The sequence below is a fragment of the Paramisgurnus dabryanus genome, chromosome 3, assembly GCF_030506205.2.
Source record: "Paramisgurnus dabryanus chromosome 3, PD_genome_1.1, whole genome shotgun sequence".
Taxonomy (NCBI): domain Eukaryota; kingdom Metazoa; phylum Chordata; class Actinopteri; order Cypriniformes; family Cobitidae; genus Paramisgurnus; species Paramisgurnus dabryanus.
In genome coordinates, this window is record NC_133339.1 from 14,470,436 (window position 1) to 14,491,398 (window position 20,963).

Sequence of the window (20,963 nt, forward strand, 5' to 3'; positions counted from 1 at the left end):
GATTCTCTTGACATACAGTAAGATATAAGCAGATGAATATTTACACATTTTGAACTTAAATGTAAATATATTACAAATATTACAAAAATAATAAGAAACTAAATATAATCAAGTTGGATTTACAAGTAATTTATTTTTTTATCTTGATCTTTTCATATAGGGATTTTTTTGTATATCTGACATAAACTGGATCGATTAAATACTGAAACCGATGTCTTTTTTAAATCTCCAGCCACACCCATAAAGTGATTGAGACCTTCAGTGAAGCTCCTCCTACAACAATCCACCAATAAATGCTGGAGTCAAACACACAGAGAAATCACTCCATGTGTGACAACTGAAATCTTCATGACATAATGTTGATGCTGGTGAAAGAGGAGCTTGAGAAGATGACAGATCTACAACCATGCAGAATAAAGGATGAAGATACTGAGGAACAAATAGGTTGGTGTCTATGTTTCAATCTTTATCTTTAATATGTTATTGCATCAGACTGAAATTTATTGACTTTGTTTACGAAGACTTCGCTTTTGGGATTATCCTCTGCCCCACCTTGTTTCTGGTCATAAATGACCGGCCTACAGAAAATAGTTTATAACCAGGGGTCTCTAATGTTTCAAACAGACGAGAGAAAATGAAGAGATGCACATTGTGTGCCCCAAAAGATGTCTAAACAAGCACTGTCTTTTTTAAATGCAAAGCACCTAGGCACATGAAATAGATTATTGTCATTCATGTGCATACGTTCAGTAAATGCATTAGATGCATGCATCATTTACATGCGTTCACACAAAGTTGATGTCATTTTTTCACAGCTTTTTTTTATTTTGGTTTGTTCTTAAATAGATAAATTTAACGACTTGGATTTGATGGGAAATGGCACAATTGTAAAATAAATTTCTGCATGTGTTTTGTGATCTTCTACCTTCACTTTAAATGGCCGATAATTTTTGACCAGGATCACCACAACAAGTGTGACACTGTTTAATTTTGTACAATGTAAAAAATCTGTAGAAATTACAGTGTTACTTGCAGCTGGATGGCGGTAATTTATTGTAGATTTAAATTTATGTTATTTACTGGCAAGAGTTTCTTCAAAGTTCAATCAATTTTAAATATTAACAAGTTTTTATTTTTACAGTCTAAAACTATACAACAACATCCTCATGCAAAGCATTCTGGGAACCAGAAATCCTCATCAACTTTTTTCTGTTTTTTGCTTCGGATTTTGTTTCCCAGAATGCTTTGCTTGATGCTGTTATTTATAAGACTTATAAATGTTCAATGTTCATTTAACTTTTAACAAAATGTTGCCAGTAAATAACATACATTTAAATCTACGGTAAGTTACCAGCAACCCAGCTGCAATAACACTGTTATTTCTACAGATTTTTTACAGTGTACAGAATGAAAGCAATTTAAAACAAACTTCCTAATTCAACATTAAATTAGACTAGTGTGATCAACACTATATTTAATATTGCCAAATTATTCACAGATAGGGTTGCAAAGGGGTGGAAAGTTTCCAATATATTTTCAGAAACTTTCATTTGGAACTTAATCTGGGGAATTTTGGAAATATTCCAAATTGGAATATAATACAAACTAAATAGGAATTTGTGGGAATTATTTAGAAATTACATTTGAAGAGTTTTACCTTAAGTTTCACCTCTATGGGGACTAAATAAAGTATGTACAGAGATGAGCACGCATAAAAGGTGGCCTTCTGAGCATATGGTTTATCCTCTAGCAGCGACCAAGCCTGATTCGATTGTGATCGTGGGTTCGCATGATTATTAAAAATTAATAAACTGCCGGTGCGTGAGTCCAAAGTGTTATGTGTAGCCGAATGAATGGATGCAATAGCAAGTAGTGCTAAATCAGAATAACCAAACATCCACTCAAATTCTGCAACTGTTAAAAGTATTTATCAATCAGATTTATGTTAACTTTATCTTTGGAGTCAGATAACAATACCTTAATTGCGTAATGCCAAAACGTCACCTGCAAGCGGAGGAAAAGACAGAACGCGCTAGAATCCTTTGCCATGCATATTGGATTCCGCCATTGGGCCAACGGATTGATGGGGATTATATTAGCCTCCATGCATCTAATTTAACTTAAACTAACGCCAAGTGCTAGTCAGATCTCCAAAATCATCCGCTGATGTACCACTATGCCATCTAGTCTGGGATTTTAGTCAGGTACTAGCCTGATTTCAGTCATTGCGGTAACAAGGATTCATCGTAATTTACTAGTCATGTCAATAACTTTCATAGCAACACAGAATAATCCAAACACAATTTATTAACCAGGTAGGAAGGAAGGTCATAATTAAAAGTCAATTCACAATCCATTTAAAACACGAAGAATCAAATAAGAATATTGGGTTTTACTTATACTTTAAAGGAACAGTATGTAGGATTGTGGCCAAAAATGATACTGCAATCACAAAACTTGTGGCTAAAACTGGTACTGCAATCACACAACTGGTGGCCAATACACAACATGACAACATAAACATCAGTTGAGGGCTGCAACTCCACTTTTTAAATTACAATATCCTGGCCGGACCACTGTTGTGAGTGATATAAGTATTTGAAATGAAAATGATTTCTTAATGTCTAGTGACATATCAGGGCCATTTTATGATTAATTGATATAAATCTCTTACGTACTGTTCCTTTAACATTGAATTCTGTTGTTATCCATTCATATAGTCCACTGTGAATCGTGGAGAGTTGCTTTCTCGGGCCTATGTAGTTAAGTCATGCTGTGCTTTTCAAGGAGGGGCCATCCCTATTCAGGAAATTGTCCTTACACCATGGATTAAAGGATTTTTGAGGCGAACTTGAGGCAACCATGAAATTATTGTCATTGGCAGGTAAGCGTTTTCTCTTAACTGACGACGAGTTATCTCGTCAATGGCGGGGAAAGAGTTAGAGGCACCTCTGAGTAGAGCTGAAGACAAGGGCGTAGGTTTGATTCTGGCATTGGTGGGGACATAAATAAAATGGTTGCATTGCAAAAACTGTTTATCACCGTTTACTTGACACAAACAACAGACAACTCAGTATGCACTTTACTCAGTAACATCTGACTCGCCACCCCCGGCCATCCCAAATTTATAATAAACAATTCGTTATGTCCTAGAGCCTAATAAACAGTAACTGTTTAAGTCTTTGTCAAAAAAAAAAAGAACATCACATTGTAAGATATAACCATATTTACTTTATAACAATGAAGAATATGCAATTAATATTTAATTCTTAATTTAATTTTGCAAAAAAAAAATCCCAGTGTTGAAGTTGGTATGTATATCATGCTGTTTCCTGAACAACGTTTATTAACGTTTCTGTAGTTCACATTAAATCTTCTTTTCATTAACAGACAGTTAATCAGTGTGAAAAAAAATAATTTTAAGTTTAAAATGCAACCTTACATTATGTCTACATCTGTGCAAGTAATGACCACAGTGCAGTAATGTAAAGTATTCAGCAATCATGACATGAATTCATGTTTTTACCATGTTGGGGTTATTTTCTTTCATGGATTAGGGACCCCCTAAATAACCTTGCTACCCCATTTATAAAAGGTTGACAAAAGTTTGCAACTCCTCAGGGTTAACATAGGATTGTCGTGTATTGGTGAAAACACTGTCCTTGAATCATTATGTGACACAACTTGTTCCGTATTTTGTGCATGAAACAGTTACAGTGGGTATAATAATACTTTCTTCCTCACTTACCTGTAGCCCGAATAATCACGCGCGTCTTGTTGAGTAAACTTTGGCGCGTTGCACAAAGTGAAACCATCCTATCACACGTAGCGAGTAAATACAAGCCCAGCATAAAGTGATGTGCGTTAGAGAGGCGGGACTCAAGAAATGCTAATCCAATCATATTAGCAATGTGAGTTAGAGAGGCGGGACTAAAGAAATGCAAAACCAATCATAATAGCGATGTGAGTTACGGAGGCGGGCATTGCAGAGAACGAAAGCTGTTAACCGTTTGTGTACCACATAGAGCGTCATTTTTACAGAACGGGATTGCAAAAGATTTCTAGTCTCATTTAAATGATTCCTGAAAAAAAAATATAATAAGTAAAAAATAGAAAACACAAGAATAAGAAGGAAATTAGTGGTTATAAATAAATACAGATTAATTGTTTGGTCGAAATTATTGCTAGGGACAATTCAGTCTTCCCTGAATATTGCTAGGGACATGTCCCTAGCGTCCCACCCTAAATCTACGCCCATGGCTGAAGATCTTTGCCCGAACCCGATGGGACCCGTCGGAACCCGACGGGCTCGGGCGGGTTCGGGCTTCATTTCTAACATTTTACACGGGCTCGGGGCGGGCTCGGGCTTCCGCTCCGGCTTTGTGAGGTAAATGAGCGGTCAAGTTCAAATCAGTAGCGCAGGATCGCGCTGAATTCATTTACAGTGGATTTAATGATTTTCCTCATCAAAAACATGTAGCCTAATCTTGGTGAGTAGGTTTTTCAATGTATAACTAAATATGAATCGAGTCTTACATAATTTAGACAGAGGATATAGACTAATGTTGGCAGTAATGGAGAGAAGTGCCGACGCAAATCCCGCGGAGCCTGCCTCTTAATTTCGTTATTGCCAAATACCCATCTTAATTCAGAATGTATTATCTTAATTTAATTCGTTAAGAAATAAGAATTTTATTGGCATATTTATAGTGTATTGCATAAGCCTATTTAGAATGAGATGTTACAATGTTAAAGATTACTTATTTCTTTGTTTCAACTTCCAAGTGGCGTGTAGATTATTAGTCATGAATAAATAATGTTAAAACCTGTGTAAATTTCTCATTCTTGACAAAAGCTGTGTGTGTGCGCACATTTAAATAATGTCGGGCTGTAAACGGGTTCGGGCTTTTAAAAAGCTGTCAATCTAAATGTACGTTCGGGTTCGGGCTGCATTCTGTCGGGCTCCGGACATTTCGGGCCTAACTTTTAAGGCCCGATTACAGCTCTTCCTCTGAGAGTTTTTTCCCCAGCCTGGCGACATGGGGGCGTGGTAGCATCCAGTCCTAACTGAAAGAAAACAAGTTGACAAAAAGATAGAATCCAATGTTTGGTGATATTGGAAACATCACAAGTGTTAAAGGGTTTGAACACAGCACAAGAGTTAAACTACAAGAGCAGAAATTAACAATAGAAATGACATGATGTACTTCACATTAAAAATAACATGGATACATGCAGGGGCGTCATGCACCAAATTTTTTAAGGGGGCACAGTGTGCACAGCTTACAGAAATGTGTGCATACATAGTGATGGTCGTTTTCGAAGCACTGCTTCATGAGGCTTAGAAACATTTACGAATCTTTTGTTTCGAATCAGTGGTTCGGACCGTGTTTCAAACTGGCCCAAGTCACGTGATTTTAGCAAACGAGGCTTCATTATGTCATAACTGTTTCGAAACGTTTCGAAAATCCGATGCTTCCCACTAGGGGGAGTTGATCACAAATGACCAGTGTCTAATATGTTTAGGTGAACTCAGGTCAGTTTTATTATGCAAGTTCATAAAACATTTATCTTTGTAAAAAAAGTGTAAAATGTTTGGACATATCTGCTTTTACACTCTTTTGACCAGCAGGGGTTGCCAGCGTGTGTGGTGTTTCGAACTGCTTTGAAAAACTGAATCAATTTTCGAAGCAATTCGTTCAATTGATTCGAAGATTCGAAAGCTTAATTTCTCCCATCCCTATGCATACACGGACATCAAACAAAATATTATAGAGCTTTCAGTCTTTTCCATGTCACTTTTTTGAGCCTTCCTGCCTTCATGACAAAAACCTCCAAAATAAAAGTGTTGACTAACTTTCATATCAAATACTATTCAATCGAAATAATGACATATTGGCATCATATTTACATCTGGAACGGCATGTTTTGTTTATTTACGTTTTGTTTAATGACTTGTTTAATTGTGTCAAGGCATTTTGCACAGCAACTGCATAATCCTATAAAATTAATGTAATTTTAAATCCATAAAGTTTATAAACAGTGAAAATTATCTAAGCTATAGTCATGTGATTGAGTTTAATGTTCAATAATGATTCAAAAAATGTTTCGATAAAAATTATTAGAGGTTTTTGCATAACTTTACCTCATATGTACACATGTGTGATTCCGCGTCCCCGTGACTCTGGCGAAGTTTGGCGTCGTACCAAGAAGATGAATCTAGAAATCTCTGCTAATATAACGTTGAGACGGTCACATTTTAAACCATACATTTTCTACACATAGGAGGTTAACTGCACATTACCGTACTGGGGTTTGGAATTGTTGTGAGCATTTCTTACATGTTTTAATTCCTCAGATAGCAAAATGCAGCAGCAACAGCAAAGAGCTTGTGAGCGCACAGACGTTGATGACGTCAGCGACTGCGCTGAATGCAGCGCCTGCCGCCAGAAGTAATGTAACATGATCAAAACACTATCAAAACGGCGAAAATGTCCGAAAAGTGACAAGGATGCAGCACAGAATTAATAATATTGTGTATAGTAAACAGATTAAAAGACAAATAACAGATTAATGGGCGCTTCTTTGATTTTGAGGCTCAAAAAAACAAGGGGGCAACTGCCCCCTCAGTTTGAATGGGCATGACGCCTCTGGATACATGATATCTCAAATGTGTTTTGTCACTCTGGTGTTACGTCCCTTGTAGTTAGATGTTATTTGTCTAGGAATATTAGTATTAGACGTAACAAAAATAGCCGTGTGTGTGTGTGTGTAATGGTGGCCACAGGAAAATAACAAGACAAAAGGACAGACAAACAAACCAGCAATCTCATTGCAAAGTTTTTAATTTGAATATAAGTTAAGTATGAAAAGTAGTATAAAGGAATAAATATTTACAATATGTACAATGTAGCAAGAACAAACAAACATCTACAAACTGGAGGAGAGGAAGGAGCGAGAGAGTGGAGCTTAAATCAAAGAACCAAATATAACCAAAAAGAAAACTAACTAAGGATTAGAAAGCTAAACTATCTAACAAAAGAAAATGTAGAAAGAAACATCTTCAGCGTGCAAGACGCTATAACTAAACCACACTATCTAACAAAACAAACTTTATGCTAGTGTGTCTAATACATTAAAACGCTACGTGCAAATGTAGGTCCCAACCTACTTACCTGATTCACGACCTCTCCAACCAGGCTACACAGCTTTAAAATAGGACATCGTGAAATATAAGTTTCATCGGTACCGCGGGCGGGAACGCTCCGCGTTTCAAATCAAGCATTAATTAAACACAGAAGCCCAAACAAACGAGCACGACAAACACAACATCTCTCCCCAACCCAGAGTATGTCTTTGAGCTGCCGCCATTGAAGTTTGAGCCATTCATAAACAGCTCAGTGAACAGCGATTGGTGGCGCAATCCGTGACGTCAGCCCTTATGCCCGCAGATTGACAAATGGATCGTCAAATCAGAACCGGAACCTGAAACACAGCATACAGACACGCACACATATGCAGCAACAAAACACTTGCATAACACAGCATACGTAACAATCAATATGAACTATTTATTGTCTTTATTTTAGATACGATGGAAGTGAAAGAGGAGAGTCAAGCTGAAGTGGATAAGAAACATCAGATTGTAAAAATAAACCATAATGTTTCACAGAAAGAAACTCTGAAGACAGAAGACATAAAGTGTGAAAATAGTTTCAGAGAAGATGAACGCCCTGCAGATCACAAGAGGACTCACAGTGAGGAGAAACCTTTCACATGTCAACAGTGTGGAAAGAGTTTCACAAGAAAAGCTCACCTTAACATACACAGGAGGATTCACACTGGAGAGAAACCTTACACATGTCAACAGTGTGGAAAGAGTTTTACAGCTGCAAGTAACCTTAAGAAACATTTGAGGATTCACACCGGAGAGAAACCTTACACTTGTCAACAGTGTGGAAAGAGTTTCAGGACAAAATCAAACCTTAATGCACACATGAGGACTCACACCGGAGAGAAACCTGTCACATGTGAAGAGTGTGGCAAGAGTTTCAGAGATAAAAGTAAACTTGAGACTCATGTGAGAAGTCACATGAAAGAAAAACCACACGCGTGCCATGAGTGTGAAAGGAGTTTTATATCTGCAGGTTATCTTAAGTTGCACATGAGGTCTCACACTGGAGAGAAAACTTATGCATGTAAACAATGTGGAAAGAGTTTCAGAACAAAATGGCACCTCAACACACACGTGAGGATTCACACTGGAGAGAAGCCACATTTGTGCCATCAGTGTGGAAAGAGGTTTATAACTGCAAGTGACCTTAAGAAACATTCAAGAGTTCACACTGAAGAGAAACTTTACAAGTGTCAAAAGTGTGGAAAGAGTTTCACCTTTAAATCCGGCCTTACCCAGCACATAAAAAATCACAGAGGGGAAAAGCCAAACACGTGCCATCACTGTGACAAGAGTTTTCCAAATAGAAGTCAACTTAAGATTCACATTAGACTTCACACTGGAGAGAAACCTTACAGTTGTCATCAATGTGGAAAGAGTTTCAGAACAAAACCTAACCTTAACGTACACATGAGGATTCACACCGGAGAGAAACCACATCTGTGCCATCAGTGTGGAAAGAGTTTTATAACTGCAGGTAAACTTAAGAAACACATGAGGACTCACACTGGAGAGAAACCTTACATGTGTCATCTGTGTGAAAAGAGTTTTAAATGTAAAGGTAATCTTAAGACACACATCACACTTCACACTGGAGAAAAACCGTTTACATGTCATCTGTGTGGAAAGAGTTTTACAAGGAAACGTGACCTTAATGCACATGTGAGAATTCACACTGGAGAGAGACCATACGTGTGTCACCAGTGTGGAAAGAGTTTCAGGACAAAACCAAGCCTTAATGCACATTTGATCACTCACACTGAAGAGAAACCGTTCACATGCCATGAGTGTAAAAAGAGTTTCAAAACAAAAGCTGCCCTTAAAAGACACGCAAAATTTCACACTCGATAGAAACCATTAATGTGTCAACAGTGTGGATATGGCAACAAAGTTTAGAAATCAGCTGAGGTCTTATTAATAAAACTGTCTGGAGGATCCTTACTCAAAGTCTACATGTGCACAAAAGCCCAAGATGTATGTACTTGTGTTCTTGTGAAACGTCATCAGTCGCGGCCCAAGTTCCAATTCCAAGTTCACATCAAGTCAAGTTCACATAACATCTCAGGATGTGTTCTTGATCCACTCATTTTATCGAGGATGCATCAGGAGGTGACTTGTGTGGACTTACGACAGCCAAGTTTCCCAGAATGCATTTCACATCAACGGCATTGAAGCTTAAAACCTGCAAAATATTAGAAATATTACTCTTTTTGTGTCATAAAATGTAGCCGTTTAGTTGAGAATATAGATGAATAAACTTTAAATCTGTGGTCAGTTAGTAAAGAAAGCGCATATATTAAAATTTCCTCTGATGATTTTGGATATGTGAGTTCAAGTTGATCAACGGGCAGTCAGTGCTGTGTACTCCGCCGAGGGCAGGCTTCTCTCTGCAAGTTCTTTTGAAATTTGCTGCTGTCTCAGTGCAGCTGCTCTGCCCTTCAGTGTCTGATCATTAAACATGAAATATTCCCTTTGGCTATTCACTATATTGCCCAAAGTTTTGGGACACCCCTCCAAATCATTGAATTCAGATGTTTCAATCACGTCTAGTAAAGGAACTCTTAATGCTTCATCATACCAAGGTATTTTGGACAATTTCATGCTCCAACTTTGTGGGAACAGTTTAGGGATGGCTCCTTCCTGATCCAACATGACTGTGCACCAGTGCACAAAGCAAAGAGCGAGTGTGCAGAAACTTGACTGGCCTGCACAGAGTCGTGACCTCAACCCAGTAAAACATATTTTGAATGAATTAGAGCAGAGACTACGAGCTAGGCCTTCATCAGTGTCTTACAAATGTGCTTTTAGAAGAATGGTAAAAAAAATCCATAAACGCACTCCTAAACCTTGTAGAAAGTCTTCCAAGAAGAGTTGAAGCTGTTATAGCTGCAAAGGGTGGACAAAACTCCATATTAAACCATGTGGATTAAGAATAGAGGTGTCCCAAAGCTTTTGTCAATATAGTGCATCTAACTGGCATTTGGTCTCATCAATTTACTTCTCTTTTTTATTCATATGAAGTCTGTTATTTGTTATTATCATTTTAACTGATGTTAAAGTTAAGTTTCATAACTTAAATCACATATATTTTCTATAGAATCTTAACACTGAATCACTGCCTTTTGTACTTAAACTAGATTTTTTGTGTTTACTTCATGTTGTACAAACATTTTGTACTTTTAATGAATGGTTTTATATTATATTTCATTTTGTAATAAATACATTGAAGCTAATCAGTGATCCGTGTACTTTTGCATCTGTTCATTTTTCCATTTTAACCATGACAAGAAAAATAAAATATAAATGTTGTACAAATAAATAATTGAATAAAGTGATTTTTATGGGGTTCCTTTTGTGCCAAAATTAAGTCGACATGCTATCTGTGTATGCTATGTGTCGTCTTCCATGTCTATGTGTCTGTTTACTGTCAAACAACGCATGGTAACGACAGAGGGAAACGACGTATAATAACAACACATGGTAACGACAGAGGGAAACGACACATAGTCATGACGCATGCTGCATTGACACAGCAAGACGACACAGTCAAACAACAAAGAAAGACAACAGGAGTAAGTTGAGTTGACACACACAAAAGTTGAGTCATGTGGGCAATCACATAGACATAGACAGTAAACAGACACATAGACATGGAAGACGACACATAGCATACACAGATAGCATGTCGACTTAATTTTGGCACAAAAGGAACCCCATACCAGACAGCCACTAATCCATGTTACAAAATAACGTATTACTGATTGCTATTGATGTTTTTGAATGTAAGAATCACGCATACATCATAAGTAGACCTCAAACAACAGTATAAAACAATAAAATCGACAAATTCACCGCCCCTTTAATGTTATGTATGTTTATGTGCATTAGTGTTACTTTGGGAATCCTGTTGTTATCTGTTGCAGGGAAACCACATCTCCACCTGCCTATGATCTGGCTAAGCTCTCAAATAACCATTACCTTCATCAACGACTGCTCTGCTCTCCATTAAGTTGTGCTTCTCATTCAGCGTTCTGTGCTGTGTGTGCTACCTCATAAATACTGAATGCTGGCTCTCCCATATGTAATGTACAGTATGTTCTTTTGTGTGCCTAATAAACAGCTCATGTTGATTTAACGCTCTCTATTGTGTTCTGACAGACACCCTGGTACACTGCTATATTAATTCGTAACTAGCCCCCTACACTTCAGAGTAGCCTTCGCTACCATCACAATTAAGTAGTGACATTTGCTTACAGATAGTTTGTATCTAAAGTGGCACATTTTAATATGACATGACAAAACAACTCTGCTTTACATCGTTCTCAGACTACAGAACTGATCATTTAATTACACATTATGCATTATGGTATGAACACGAAATTCCTGTGGTGTCTACATCTTAATGGTAAGAAGGTTTAATTTGTCAAAGCTGTTAGATCGTCTTCCAGTGTTGTTTTTTTATTTTCCCTTTATGCTTATATGTCATTAACAGTAAAATTCATAGAAGTAAGCTGGATTTTTTCACAAGTTTGCAATCAAACAAGTGGTATGTTATTTGTTTTTTATTTTGTGTGAGGTTTTTTTGGAGGAGGTGCAAATGAGTGGGGGTGCATTCAGCTGATGAAGATGTTTGCCTAAAAGGTATATGACAGACTCTACATATATCATTTCATGTGATTTTTATATTTTTTACAACTTGCGTCTTTACTTTACCAGGTGCTGCAGATGATCAACAAAATGCCCTCGGGAAGTTCCTGAGCGGGGAATTCTCTGGAGTAAAGGATGAAATTGTGTTCATATTTCAGGTTCAAGAGGAAATAGACTTTTTTTGTCATACTGTGTTAATGAACAAGGCCTGAAGGTCAATGCCATGTTTCTCAATCAGCAATTGCAGTAGCCAGGAGTGAATGAATGAAATGTGTAATGAACTCATTTATGTATTTATTTATGAATCAATTAATTGAATGAATAAATAAATAACCTAATCCTTTGTGTAAGCTTAGATGCAGACATGTGTTAGAGTGTGCTGAAATAAGTAGTACTGATTTATATAGAACACACTATCTTAAGTAAATTAAATATTAAATGTAAACACACACACACACACACACACACACACACACACACACACACACACACACACACACACACACACACACACACACACACACTGGTTTCCATGTTTTGTGGGGACATTCCATAGACGTAATGCATTTTATTCGAGAAGCCCCTGTCTGCAGCCTGCAGATTTGGGCGGGTATGCACCTAGGACGGTGCTGCACGTGCAGGCCCGCCCACACTGCTTCTCATTGGTTAGTGGCGTGAAGTCATGACGTCGATTATAGCAAGTTTTCATTTCCGATGTTTATCGCTGCATGGTGAGTACAAGCTCCTGTTTTTGTTCTATTTTATTTACAATTTTTAATTTTGAAGTGGCGTTTAGTGTGATGTTAAAATAACTAGGACCGTGCGTGTGTGCGCGCGTGCGGTTTGGTGGGATTATGATTAAAACAAAGCAAAACTGAACCAAAAGAAGAAATATAGGATTTAAGAGTTAATAGTAACAACAACAAAGTTATATTCTAGGACTTTTTTCTATGAATACATTTTTAAATGTAAACTATTTTGATATGTTATTGATAAGTATACATTTATTGATTGATCAGGAAACCATTTCAGTATTCACTGAGCTTTCTGACAGTAGGGACCTTTGATTTTACAGAGGTTAGTGAAATAGCCTATACAATAGAAACCCCCCATATAATTAAAAGTAAACTCAGTATTAATTTTTAACTTAGCCTGTCATACATTAGTGTCTGCTGCTTTTGGAGAATTCCCCCTTTGATGTTTGTTTGTTTGTTTTCTTTTTTTTTTTAATACATACTTTTCATTGAAGCTTCAATTACCAAATGCTTAAATTTAGCATTTTAAAATAAATGTTTTTAACTATAGATAAATTCATTACATGTATCGATCTAAACAAGTGGATTTCAATCATGGTCCTAAGGGATGTCATTAAGAACAAACTGTTTTTATGAGACTTTATATTTTAAACTTTTGAAGGTCAGAGATGCTGAAAGAGCAACTCCAGTAAAAGAGGAGCGTAAAGAAGCAGGTGTTGGTTCCCATTTCAAATCTTGAACCTAAATAACAGGGGTTTGAAAATGATGCTACTCTTGTTCTTACTCTCCAATTTAGAGGTGATGAAATCCCCCGGCCTGTGGATTATTCGACCAAGGTAAGTGCATTATAAACTCCTGTCAATTTTTCAGTTACACTTTTAATAAGTTGTATGTAAAGTTACATTTTGGACTGACTGTTTGCTACTTTAAACAGATGCCACCTGACCTTACATCCTCGGGCAGATCCTGATGGGAGTCGTTACAAAGAGGACGATATGGCTTTATGGTGACTTTCCCTGACATGCAAGGTTTTCAGAGACGTTTTCAGCAAGCCCAAGTTCTGAGAAAAGGTCCCCTTTGTATGTCCAAACAGTAAGTTTTTTAAATCTAAATTGTGAGTACTTTAAAAGATACTTTAGAAAGTCTGTATGTCCATCTGTTTCTGTTTGTTCGTTTGTGCAATCTATCTATCTGTCTGTTTTTCCTATCTATCTGTCTGTCTATCTATCTCTACCTATCTGTCATGTCTATCCGTCCATCTGTCTGTTTGTCTGTGTCTGATAGACGGTATTGCCTTCAAAACTTTCAGCTTGAAAACTACTTTGCTGCAAACTAAAAATTCTTCAAACTTCTATTTCAAACTTTTAGGATAGGCTTTCTCAGGTCAAATTTAAGCTTGTGTTGCTTGTGTTGACAAACTTTTTTAACTGGTTTATGTTGTTCATAAACAAAAAGTGAGTCTCTTAGGTACTTTACAGACAAAGCCAATAACACTCAAGTATATTTTGTCTAACATTTTCCTGTATTATGTGTAACATATACATAAAAAAATTCCTTGCATGACTCTTTACTATGTTTATGCCTATTTCCAATTTGCCAATTTCTTCAAAATGATTCAATATTGTTTGTTCTGTATTTTATCTTAATTAGGTGTTGTGAACTGGAGTGCATTTTCCAGACAATATGGGCAAGAGCTCCGGGTGCCCTACTCGTTGACTTTGAAATATACAAGGACTGCCCACCTGGATATGTAGGTGATGGCAGAAGGGGAGTCCTGAATGGGTTTTATTCCGACAAGGAGGTTCAGGGCTATTGCTCATTTGATTGTTTTTTCAATGATGGAGGGCAACTTCAGGCTGTGTAGATTGTGTGTGTACGGTTAATGTACGTGATTATCTGTATGTGTATATTATGTCTTTTAAACAATTATTTTTGTTTTGAAATAAAAGTTATCACTGGTATGGGTTTGGTGTTTTTGAGTGGCATGCATACTATGGGATACAGAGATTGACAACGTACTGTATGTAGTTTAACTTCTTTATAGGCATAAATGTTTAGTAATAGCCTATATTAAGCACAAAAATAAACAAGAACTATTAGAGGAGTGATTAAAATACGAAATATATAAGGTGCCATTAATGTTTACGGTAATTTTGTAATTACACAATGAAGTGCAACATAATCTGAAAAACTTTTAAAATCTACACAGATATTACACAATACTCTGAAATTCTTTAAAAGTTCACATTAGATCAGGCATAATTGAAACTATATGCTCTACTCCATTATTACTTTATACTTTTCTTTAATAATAAATCGTTTTATTAAAGTATTATTTCATAACGTCAGCGCGATGTAGCGCACATTTTAAAGATCGCACCGTTTTCAACCGCATTTCCTGTTTACCGTGGCGTCGACGTCATTACTGTGCTACTAACCAATGATACGCGTTATGGGAGGGGCTGCCTGTTCAGGTCCTCCCTAGAGTCATCCACGCCCCGATCTGCAAGCTGCAGTCAGGTGTACTTGTTTTATTCTGCACAAACTGTATATTCTATTCCCCTTACCTGCCCCATTCCCTAACCCCAACCATCACAAAAACCTTTCTCCTACTTCACATTTTCAAGAAACATCATTCTGTTTGATTTTTAAGCTTGTTTCCTCATGGGGACATCAAAATGTCCCCACAAGGTCACAAAAACACTGGTATTCCTATCTTTGTGGGGACAATTGGTCCCCACAACGTGATAATTACCAGGTACACACACACACACTACAAATCTGTAATTTCTAAATGGGGTGTAAATTAAATTTTAAGTCAAGCCAAGCCAGATTTATTTATATAGTGCTTTTTACAAAGTTGCATTGCTTCAAAACAGCTTTACAAGAAATAAGAAAAACCAGGGAAATTACTAAATTAATAGTAAATATAATAGGTTATATAGTATTATTCCAAACGTTTTTAAGACGTCTTTAAGAATGTAGCCGGATTATTTCAAGAAAAGCTATATGCTATATTAACAGAATTTACAAAACGTAGTTAACAAACCAACACGGCAACAGAAAGAACCAAAACGCCACGTCTGGAGTAAACTACTGCTAAAACCGGCTTTAATCAATTTAATTTGACAAATATTAACCTTGACATACCACAAAGTGTATTAAGAGAATCCCTAGTAAAGAATTATTGACAACTGTCAAGAGTGCCCGTTTCTTAATCGAAAGGGCTGCAGTCTCCGGAGGTCGCATATACAGGCTGCATAAGTCATCAAGTCTGGTTAATTTAAGTTAACGGAGCATTACATTCGCAAATCATAAGCATATTACAACAATTAACGAATAACTGAGAATAATAGTCAACTTTATAATAGTTAATTCAACTGTGTTCCCGCCCTGACCGTAAAACAAAATATGATTGGTTGGAGGGAAATCTTTTTTTTTTTATTCAAAGCTTTGAAAGAAGATACAAAAAGGCATTTATAACTATGAATGGAAATTGTTTGAATATTTGTGTATGTGTGTATTTGGTTAATGTGGTTTTATTTATTAAATGTTTTGTACAATAAAGAAGGAATCCATGAGTAAGTGAGATAGAGAGTAGACCTATTATCAGATCCACGCTCCGGAGCAGAGGGGGCGGTAATGCGCCTATAAACTGGATGCCAACCGCCGTTGAAAGAGAAGAAGAAGAGACGAGACGAGGGAAATTTATGAGGAGAAAAGACGTGATTTTCGCGTTTCTTGGAGGATTTAAAAACGAAAATCTTGCCTGCAATCAGATGTACTGCCCGCATTTTTACCCCGAGGAGGTGACTCGTTATTACTTCGGACTGTTTCAGGTAAGTTTGGAGAATGGGGGCTACACAAATGTTTGTGATTTAAATAGGATGAGGCTTGTTTGGTAAAATGCAGGTGTAAAGTACTAAGTACTGTTGCTTTTAAAAGGACATTTTCAAGCATCTACTTTGTGATTTTCTTTTACTTTCCTATATTATGACATTATACTTTTAAATCCACTACATTTCATACACTTTGATATAGTACAGTTTCTTGAGTAGTGAGTAAAAGTACTTTATTACTTTAAATCTGTGGTAAAATTTAAAACAAATTTGATAAGTTACAGTTTAAAATGGGTATGTTGCTAAAATGTTCAAAATGGTTAAATGCTAAAAGTAGTTGTTCAGATAGAAAGAGCTTGAAAAAAGCTTTTAAATGAGACCAATATAATATTTATGGGTTTAAGATTAACAAAATACTGCCCATTTGAAACTCGAAAATCATCACTTTATTTTGTCCCATTGTTTTCCATTAAAATTCAAGAAAATGTGTGACTGAATAATGAAAGTAAAAAGTTAGAGCAAAAAATCTTTATAAAAGTTTTGAGATTGACCTGAATCTTTCAGGATAAGCTGTTTGCTTTATCCTCAACATATTATACTTCTTAAAAGTCAGATATATAATAAAAACACTTATTATTGCACCAAATAACACTCTTTATTTCAGAATATCGCTAACCCCAAGATTGGCTCCAAGATCTCATTTCTTTTTAACGAAAGGGTTTTGTATCTAAACTCCTTTACAAGTTTTAGATTAAACACAAAAATATTCAATTCATAACTATTTTATTGTTTTACATTAACATTACATTTCGCACACATTCTAATATATACAGACATCTACTACATGGCTATACGGCTGCTTTACATTCTTTGTCCATTCAAGCGGATTTTGGGGGTGGTAAAACTCCTGTGGTCGGCGTTCAAATTTATAAAAAATTTTGTACACTTGTAGTTTAGCAATTTAAGGCGCAAAAGAGGATGTTTTCGCCGACTTAGAATCCAAAGACCGTTACTGAGTTTTTGAAATGAGCGCATGCATAAGAACAGCCCCCCTCCTTCACATTTCATTTTTAGGGAACGCCTTCCAAAACTCGTGCACGAGTATTTGAACACGAGTGTTTGTTTACCACCGGCATATGCTGTGTCGCGTCACTGGATTCATTATGTGAAATGATATCATAATAAACACATAAGACGTAATATTAGCTCAGTCGATGCTACTCCCATTTCAACTAGCATGTAGCAGACTGGTCACTGCCTTACAACTACAATACAGGAACAACGTCAATATACCTGAATAACAGTACAACAATAATTATTCCCCAAAGAAAGAATAATCACTGTTACCTGTCAAGAAGAATTTTTGCAAACTGCGTGTCTGTCTTGACACCTCTCTGTTCCTTCATTGCTCTCCAGCGTTGAAATGTTTCTCCAATAACGACTCTGGTTAGATTACTTTCTTCGGACAATTTTCTCCTCTTCTTAGCGACGACTTCTTTGCGTCCTCCTCCGGGATTCTTCTCTACCTTGGTGCAAATTCGAGGAGGAAAGCAGGAGCGACAAGGAAAACAAACCGAAACTTACGATGGAGTTTCCGTCACCTGTGTAAAGTTACTGGAGCGTGCACGTCTCTCACAAGAAACGTAATGGCAGTGATTGACAAGCCAGAGGGCCAATGATGATTGTGATGATTGCGTCAACGATTGGCTTAAGTTTTTAAGGCCCTACCTTGTGCACAGGTAACATATATTAATATTTTTACTTTCAGTGCACCTAATAAATAGTCTTTTATCAGTTAGTAAAGACAGTTTCAAGTAATATTGCAAAACTGTATAAAACAAAACATCCTCTTTTGTGCCTTTAAACTAAATGTCTATTACAATTTCAAGAATGTCTTTACTCAACTTTATCAAAAACAATGACAATTTTACAAACGACTTTGGCGAGCTTGCACGGTCAGTAGTTAAACATGAAAGGTGGTGAATGAAAACGAGAAGGTACCTATGGTTCTTCTGGTGGTGTTAACAATAAAAACTCAGATATTTTGCCATCAACAAACCAACAGAAGCATTATTTTCCACAATCCACAATGCCATTTGAGGAAATCTTAAGTTTCGTTGAGCGGAACCAAAAAGTCAGCCGCAACAGCAGAGTTAGCAACATACCTATTTAAAATACACGAAACAGATCATGCTTCAGGAGATCCTGCTTTTTCTCAACTTTGTGTATGACTTGGTGGCTTTCATTAGTCCCTTTCACACATACAGTCTTTACTGGAAATTTACTGGTAAATTGCAGTTAACAGGTCATGTGTGAACAGAACCTTTCCGGTAAATCAGTGCTGCCAATTTACCAGTAAGAGAGGTTGTAAGATTACCAGTAATTTACCGGTAAGCCCAATGTGTGAACGAAAAATGTAGGATTACCAGCATTTAGAACGGACAACGTCAGACCGCACTGACAGCTCGGGCCAATAACAACGTTTTTATACAGATGACTCGTTTACGGCCGTTTGTTTACGAATGTTTCCACACACATGCTGCTTAAAAGTCGAGCACACCTGAAGTTAACATCCACATTTCTTCACCAAAGTTGTTTAAAACAGCTTACCATCTATTTGCCAAAATGCCAACGTCCTTAGCACATTCTCTGTGAAGATTAATGTGCAAACGCAGGTTCCTTGAGGTTGCCTAATGCAATGTTGTTTGGTCACGAGCAACTTCGGGACCACCAGCGTTTGCCACAGATGTAAAAACAACAAAGTACAGACTGTGGATATTAAGGTCATAACCCGGCTGGTAAATTCATTCTGGTAAATTCATGGTAATTTACCAGAAATTCTGTGTGAAAGAGGCAAATGACTGTATATCTGTTCCTCTAGTGTTCACACGGGTATAAGAACAAGTTTTGACATCCAGAATGTGTCACATTACATTTCATGACTTAAAACAACTTCAATTTGATTACACTTTAAAGTTTTATGAAACATCGATACATTGTCATTTTTTTGTGTGTCCAAGGAAGATTTTTCACCTGTTCAGATTCTCTTGAGATACAGTTAAAGATAGCAGATGAATATTTAAACCTTTTGCACTTACATTTTTGAATGTCAAAACATTCAACAAAATGGCTGGGTTTCATAGTGGCTGCTACGAAAAACGTCAGTAAAACTGACTCTTACCAGCTTAAATTGAATTTAGTTGGACTTACACTATTAAACCATCCCACCTTTGTAGAACACAAGGCTCATCATAATGGATGTTTTTTAATGAAGGCTCAGAACTTTTCAATTACAACAGAGTAAGAGCATTAATTTATGTGTATTTCATGTATTTTTATAGGATTTTTTATCCCCAAATTTTACATTCCTGACATATGGCTACTGCTACTGATTTACTTCTCCTTTGAGTGGCAAAACATTCAACAAAATAACTGGCTAAATTAAATTTAGTTGCACTTGATAGTGACCCTAGCAACTTGAACCCACCTGTGGTCAGTGGACGATACATTTACTTCTCCTTTCAGTGTTTCTTTGCGGTTTGTAAAACAATAGCTCTGAATTCTTGTTAAATCTGTTAGTATAATCTATCGTACAACAGCTGTTTTCCATTTAGACGCTGTGTTTTCGCAGATTTCACACTGTACATAAATCTTGCCGCTCTGTCTTTTGCCTACTCTGCACTTTGCACTTTGGTCAACGTAAGTTGTTTTTAAAACGTGCTATACAAATAAAATTGTATTGTATTGTACTCAGTGGGCGTAACCGCAGTCCCTCTCGCCGAAGGTGACGTCACGTGCATACCCTCTATACTGCTGTTGCACGTAAATTGTTTTACTTACATTAACAACAGTGCAAAAACAGCAGTGGAACTTAAAGCTACAGTCGGCAACTCTGGAAGATTGAGAATCTTTACAATTTTCATCCCCCTCCCACATTACCACCGAGCAGTGTCTGCCGGTGACTTCTTTTTTCGAGGATGCTCGATGTGAAGTTTGTCACAACATGTATGTACCTTGTCATGTATGTGGTTCGAAATTTCAAAATATGTGTCCTGCGCTTTGAGAGATCCTGTGTGCATCTAAAGGGTTTATGATAAAAGAGACGCTCACGTTTGCCAGATACTCGCATAATCTCATGCGTAATCAGAGTGTACTGTTAAGGAGTGTCTAGCGTGTATTTTGGGAACGTGAACGTCTCTTATCAAAAACGGTTTTGACGCATGTGCAGCAGGCACTTATTTTGACAACATGTGATGCACACAGGATCTCTGGACACGCAGGACACATATTTTGGAAAAGGGAACCACACACGTGACAATCCGAACACTTGTTTTGAATTTGCGCATCCTCGGATGAGCAGTCACGAACTGCCACTGTCACTGAGCAACCTCCCATTGTGTTCGTCCTCGACGAGCGTTCGACTTAATGCTGTGCCGAAAGAAATGAAAGGCAGATGACGTAAAAGTACCGTTGAGTTGAAATTAGACTTCTCTGTATGATTTCTCTAATCGCTCTCGCTGTACTTTTGTGTCATCCGCCTATCAGTTC

General features: G+C 37.0%; 1 protein-coding gene and 1 long non-coding RNA gene across 3 annotated transcripts in view; both read left to right on the forward strand.

Moving 5' to 3' along the window:
• The window catches only part of LOC135769007 (uncharacterized), a 30,854-nt gene extending 20,476 nt beyond the window's left edge, over positions 1 to 10,378 (forward strand). Inside the window, exons 2-3 of the mRNA XM_065278366.2 lie at positions 233 to 444; positions 7,590 to 10,378. Of these exons, the coding sequence (XP_065134438.1) occupies positions 357 to 444; positions 7,590 to 9,025 (1,524 nt within the window). The 5' untranslated portion in view covers positions 233 to 356 and the 3' untranslated portion in view covers positions 9,026 to 10,378. The remainder of the gene's footprint in view (positions 1 to 232; positions 445 to 7,589) is intronic.
• Positions 10,379 to 12,406: 2,028 nt separating this feature from the next.
• On the forward strand, positions 12,407 to 14,440 carry LOC135769043 (uncharacterized). Of its 2 annotated transcripts, XR_010542348.2 has the most exons (5): positions 12,407 to 12,552; positions 12,841 to 12,898; positions 13,238 to 13,412; positions 13,511 to 13,668; positions 14,227 to 14,440. It is a non-coding gene; the product is annotated as an uncharacterized lncRNA (long non-coding RNA). The 2 variants fall into 2 exon arrangements; XR_010542349.2 differs by lacking the exon at positions 12,841 to 12,898.
• The last annotated feature ends 6,523 nt before the right edge of the window (positions 14,441 to 20,963 follow it).